We start from the raw sequence: 5692 nt of genomic DNA, 5'->3' as shown, positions 1-5692 counted from the left end.
TTAGGCCTGTTTTGAAATGCTGTCCTTGACTTATGGAATACTAATTGAAGAAAAATCACCACATTTTCGGTTTGGAAAGTAAGATTCACATTCAACATTCAAGCAATACAAGCCAATGGAAACTGAAAGTCACCATGATACTCCACACTTTCAATATTGTAACCGAACCCTCTATTTTTCCATGAATTTACAATCACTTTACTGCACAGAATATACATCTTCAATCAAGGCAAATGCAAAAAGAACACTGAATCTACTAAGCCTAAACTAAATTCACTTTCTGGGGTCTAACAATATCATGAAAAGATCAAATCATATTCCAAACACTAACACCATCAACTCACCACCAATTTAGATAATCTAAATTGTAAGTCTGAACCAATCAAATACTATTTTGTTCCCTGGACTGTAATCAAACAGAGTTGCTATTTGTTACGACATTACTTGAGCAATTTACATGTCAAAAACCTTATCTCCATTTTGACAAATCAGTTATCCAATTTCCTAAAGCAACAGTCTTTTCCGTTGAAAAAAAATCCCCAAAAAACCCTAAAATCAAAATCAGGAAATCCAAACATGGTAGAATGAGGCAAACAGACCAAATCTAGAGAAGGAGAATTCGTGGGAAACCACTCACACAATCACAGTAACTACATCATTTTTTTTCTTTGTGGGCATGCTTGTTTTTGCTTTCTTAGTTCAATACAATCACATAACTAATGAAAATAAGCATGAATTACATGAATTTAGATGACCCATATTCGAGGGGTGGAATTGGAATCTTACCTGAACCCACAAGCTTCGACAGATCACAATGGAGGTTAAGTCTGGTAGGATTCGCCGTCAAACTGCTCACTATAGACGGGTTCGTGGCCGGAGCACCATTAATAGCGAGTGACGGATAGAAAAGAGAAAGAGAGAGAGAGAGATCTGCTCAGTGGTTTCAAGTGGGCTGCGCAAGAACAACAAGGTCACTGCTTCGTGGTGATTTTGCTTAGAATCAAAACTCCAAGCGGCTTCCTATTTGGTTTGCAGCTGAGGGGAGATGAGAGAGGGAATGGGTTAGCATGGCTTCTGAGAGATAGACCTAATCGAGATGCATGTGCATGTTTTGATGACAGATGGTGTTTTCATGAGAGAGCCATGGTGTTTTGATGAGAGAGTGATGGTTTTTGATGAAGTTGAGAAGAGAGCTACTCGACGAGAGGAAACGGCTGTTTTGACAAAGTGAGAGTAAATCCAATAAACCTAGCTAGCTAATTAAGTTGTCAAAGGTGCGCGGGCTTTTAATTTTTGCTTTATAAATCAGACAACATAAACACGAAGTTTTGTTGTCTGATTGTGAACAAATTAAATCTCAGCTAAGGTTCCAAAGAGGGAAAAGTTCCCGCTATAATATGCAACCAAAGTAACATGCTAGCCAATGCTCATTTACACAACGGAAACAACTCATTTGGTTGTCTAATTATCAATTTGGTGCTATATATTTCAATCAAAACTTGGAGGTTTTTGGGGGGCTCGAGTGCCATTTTGGGCCAAATAAAGGCACATTCAAATATTTCCCACTTCATCACACAACAAAAAGTCAAAAACCGTTGTATCATGTTTTGCATGGTACTTTCATACAACAGATATAACTATACTGTTGTGCTATGTAGTACCAATTTGGAGCCAAATTTGAGTCGATCTGGGAGGGAAATCTGCCGCTATTTTTTTTTATGATTCAGACAACAGATTATTCTTGTAACCGTTGTGCAATGACCTTCTAAACAAAAACTTCATAATTTAAACCACCTTATACAACGTAAGTTTACTAAACATGTTGTGTGATTCACTTTTCTTCATCACACAACACATTTTTTTTTTTCGTTGTGCAAAAAGTGTTGTCTGATAACAAAATTGGTGTAGTGCCGGTATCCGCTGCCGGTGCCTTGCTGCTTATGGAGATGCTGTTAGTGCTGTGAAATGGTATCAGTCACTCTCTAAAGTTTTAAATGAGATATTTTTTTTTTCCTGGCCTAATGTTGTATATGAGATATAGCATTGATTATCTGACGCTACAAGTTATTCTTTTATGCAGGGCAAGTAGGCATGGTAGAGAACATCATGATGATTTAGCCCAGTTTCCGCTAGGGATGGGTTATGCTACTGAGGCACTTCATTTGCCTGGAATCTCTAAGAGGTATACTATGAATTAATTCAGGCGCTTTGCATATTTGACGTCACAGACTCAGTGTAGTTCTCTGTTTTGCATATTCATAAATTTCCATTTTGATACTTCTTCTCTTTTGTTTCCAGTATAAAATATATATTACCCTTTTGGTGCAATAACTGTGTAATAACCTGACCATATGTAGATACCTGCATACCAGTTTATAAGGTTGATTCAATGATTGATGGGTCTGGCAGACTGAAACATTATTTTTGTGTTGAATCCTTTTCTGAATTATATGATAGAAAAGGCTTTTGAGCATCAAACAGCTTACATTTCATTTCATTTTGAAACTTACAATGCTATCCTCGTTTTGTAGGTTGGAGTTTAATTTGGCCATGCAGAGCAGTGATTTGAAAAGAGCTCTCCAGTGCCTTCTCACAATGAGCAACAGTAGGGACTTGGGGCAAGATAATTCAGGATTTGATTTGAAGGACATTCTTACTATAACAACTAAGAAAGAGAATATATTGGAAGCTGTCCAAGGAATAGTGAAATTTACAAAGGAGTTTTTGGATCTTATTGATGCCGCAGATGCTACTGGACAGGCTGAAATTGCTCGGGAGGCTCTTAAGAGGTTGGTTGCTGCGGCTTCTGTGAAAGGAGCTTTACAGGGTCATGAATTAAGAGGACAAGCTCTTCGGTTAGCCAATCATGGAGAGTTGACACGGCTTAGTGTATGCTATCTATATCTGAACATGCTTATTTTGCTTTCTGGTGCTTCCAATTATTTTGGTTTGCACGTAATAGTAATATCAGACAAAACCACACCTAAAAATTAATACATATGATATTGTTGTCCATATTCATAATTGAAACTGTGATTTCTGGGTGTTCTTTCTCTGAGCAGTATACAAATAAAAAAATGGGAAGTTGTGCTTTTTTTTTTTTGTTTTTTCCCTGAAAAATAAAAACTATGATTTCCCAATATACTAGTTCCTGACACCTCTGTTTTCCTTTGCGGAATATCAATGGTCTTCTTTTGTCTTAGCGGTGTTCCAAATTACTCTTACTGATAGGATTTCTTTTCTCCATTTCCATATCATACTTTCTAAAATCAGTGACATGCAATGCAGAATTTGGTTAACAATTTAATATCCATTGGTGCTGGACGGGAAGCAGCATTCGCAGCTGCAGTTTTGGGAGACAATGCTCTCATGGAGAAGGCTTGGCAGGATACTGGAATGCTTGCTGAGGCTGTGCTTCATGCCCATGTATGACATTTTACATATGCTTGTACATATAACTCTCGAGTCATTGCTGTGAGCTGACCTGATGGATATTGCAGGCTCATGGGAGACCAACATTGAAGAACTTGGTTCAGGCATGGAATAAAATGCTGCAAAAGGAGGTTGAGCACACCCCATTAGAAAAAACGGATGCTGCTGCAGCATTTTTGGCTTCTCTGGAGGAACCCAAGCTTACAAGTTTAGCAGATGCTGCCAAGAAACCACCAATTGAAATTCTTCCTCCAGGGATGCCATCTCTTACAGTTGCTATGGCTGTTCAAAAGAAACCGCCTCCAGGGGCCCAGAATTCACAACAGCAACCGGGCAAGCCACTGCTGTTAGAAGCAGCCCCTGCTACCACACCAGCCCCTTCAAGTGTGCCACAACAATCTGAATCAGGTGAACCAACTTCAGACAATAATCCCCCTGTTTCATCAACAGACAGTAATCCAGCTCCAGTTGCTTCTGGAGAGAGTGTCCCGGAAAATTCTAAGAATGATGTGGCACCATTAGACACGCCATCAGATGCGCCACCTCAAACCTCACAATCTGATGCCGCATCCCAAGGCCCACAACCTGATGCAACCCCATCTGAAGCGCCACAACCTGATGTCCCATCCCAAGCGCCGCAACCTGATACCCCATCCCAGGCACCGCAACTAGAAGCCCCATCCCAGGCGCCGCTACAAGAGGCCCCATCCCCAGCGGCGCAGCCAGAGGCCTCATCCCAGGCGCCGCAACCAGAGGCCTCATCTCAAGTGCCACAACCACAGGTCCCAATCCAGACACCACCATTACAAACCCAACCCCAGGTGCCAGCGATTCAGGAAACCAAACAAGCAAGATTGCCAATAAGTGATGATTGGCTTAATTAATAGAAACCTGTTGCAGCTCAGGTGACTGGCAGATATTTGTGATTTTTTCCAGAAGCTCCATGGCATTTGTCGTATAAAGGAACCACAGTGTTCTAACTATTCAGTTTGGTGGCAAAGTGAGATACCATTTTGAAGTAGCAGTAGGTTTGTGTATTATCCAGTGTACTATCGATTCGTTAGCATCTTCTCTCCTTTTGATGTTGATAACAGATGAGACAAACAGGCATTGCATTTGGCGGCTTTATCCTTGTTCCAAAATATTTTTATTTTTATTTATTTTTGGTTGAAATTTCAATAGCAATCAAGACAAAGTGAAAATTGTCCTTAACTTTGGTGGACAAAAAACAATTATAAAACGAGGGATTACAGGCTGCAAGCCTTTAGTTGGAAGCCCGGAGTACCACCTTCAAAAGGGTGCCAACCAAATTCTCTCAACATATTGCAGAGTTGTTGGTAAAAGGACGTCCATTCTCGCTGTGCTATCTTTTAAATGTTAAATGAAATTTAGAAATATTGTTGGGTCTCAAAAATTATATGAAAGTAAATTTTTGCATGAACCACAAACCTATAGAAAGTTATCTTGCTATGCGGGTAAAGAATTTCCTGCTATGATTTGATGGAAATTGCATGTTAAGAGCTACCGCAAAGAAGATTGTTAAAATTCTAGGGACAATTTTTATATGTTTTTGTTTAAATTCTAAAGTAAAGCTACTAATCAGAAAATAAAGTGTAGAGAAAAAAAAAACAAAATATTTATTCTGAATATTGTTTAAGGAAAAGGAGATTCGAGAGAAATTGTAGAGAGAATTGTGTGTCATATTATTGAGAATAGGAGCCCTATATATAGAGATTACAAAGTACTAGTTCTAATGTTACAAGGAATACCAATCCGTGTAGGATTGGGAAATCTAGAACCTTCTCTCCTATTGCTACTCCTAGTTTGATAAGGCACACTAAATCGATATTCCTTCAACACTCCCCCTTGTGCCGCTCAAACTTGGTGGTGACGCTTCATCCGTTGCCTCGTTAAAAACCTTGCCAGGTAACAAAAACCCTGTGGGATAAAAATAACCCTGGTCGAAGGACAAAAAGAGCACAACACGTCCTTCACTCTTCGAGATCGAACATGTAGACATCATAACTCCCCCTGATGTTGATATCTCCCCCTGATTGCTACAATTGTGGGAGTTCGGATAACTTTCTCAATCCGATGCTCTTCACATGTTTCTCGAAGGTGGATTTAGGTAGCGACTTAGTGAATAAGTCCGCTACATTATCCTCTGATCGGATTTGATTCACTTCAATCTTTAGAAGTGATTGTTGTTGCTGATTATAGAAGAACTTAGGCGATATATGCTTGGTGTTGTCGCCCTTGA

General features: G+C 39.5%; 1 protein-coding gene across 1 annotated transcript; it reads left to right on the top strand.

Moving 5' to 3' along the window:
* Positions 1 to 1096: 1096 nt before the first annotated feature.
* LOC112172559 (cyclin-dependent kinase 12-like) lies at positions 1097 to 4460 on the top strand. Its single transcript, XM_024309952.2, has 6 exons — positions 1097 to 1227; positions 1909 to 1968; positions 2081 to 2182; positions 2532 to 2889; positions 3289 to 3426; positions 3501 to 4460. Exons 1-6 carry the CDS (start codon positions 1097 to 1099, stop codon positions 4314 to 4316), a joined length of 1605 nt encoding a protein of 534 aa, XP_024165720.2. The 3' UTR covers positions 4317 to 4460.
* The last annotated feature ends 1232 nt before the right edge of the window (positions 4461 to 5692 follow it).

The sequence above is a fragment of the Rosa chinensis genome, chromosome 6, assembly GCF_002994745.2.
Source record: "Rosa chinensis cultivar Old Blush chromosome 6, RchiOBHm-V2, whole genome shotgun sequence".
Lineage (NCBI taxonomy): Eukaryota > Viridiplantae > Streptophyta > Magnoliopsida > Rosales > Rosaceae > Rosa > Rosa chinensis.
Note: the sequence above shows the minus strand (reverse complement) of the source record. Positions and strands in the feature narration are given on the sequence as shown.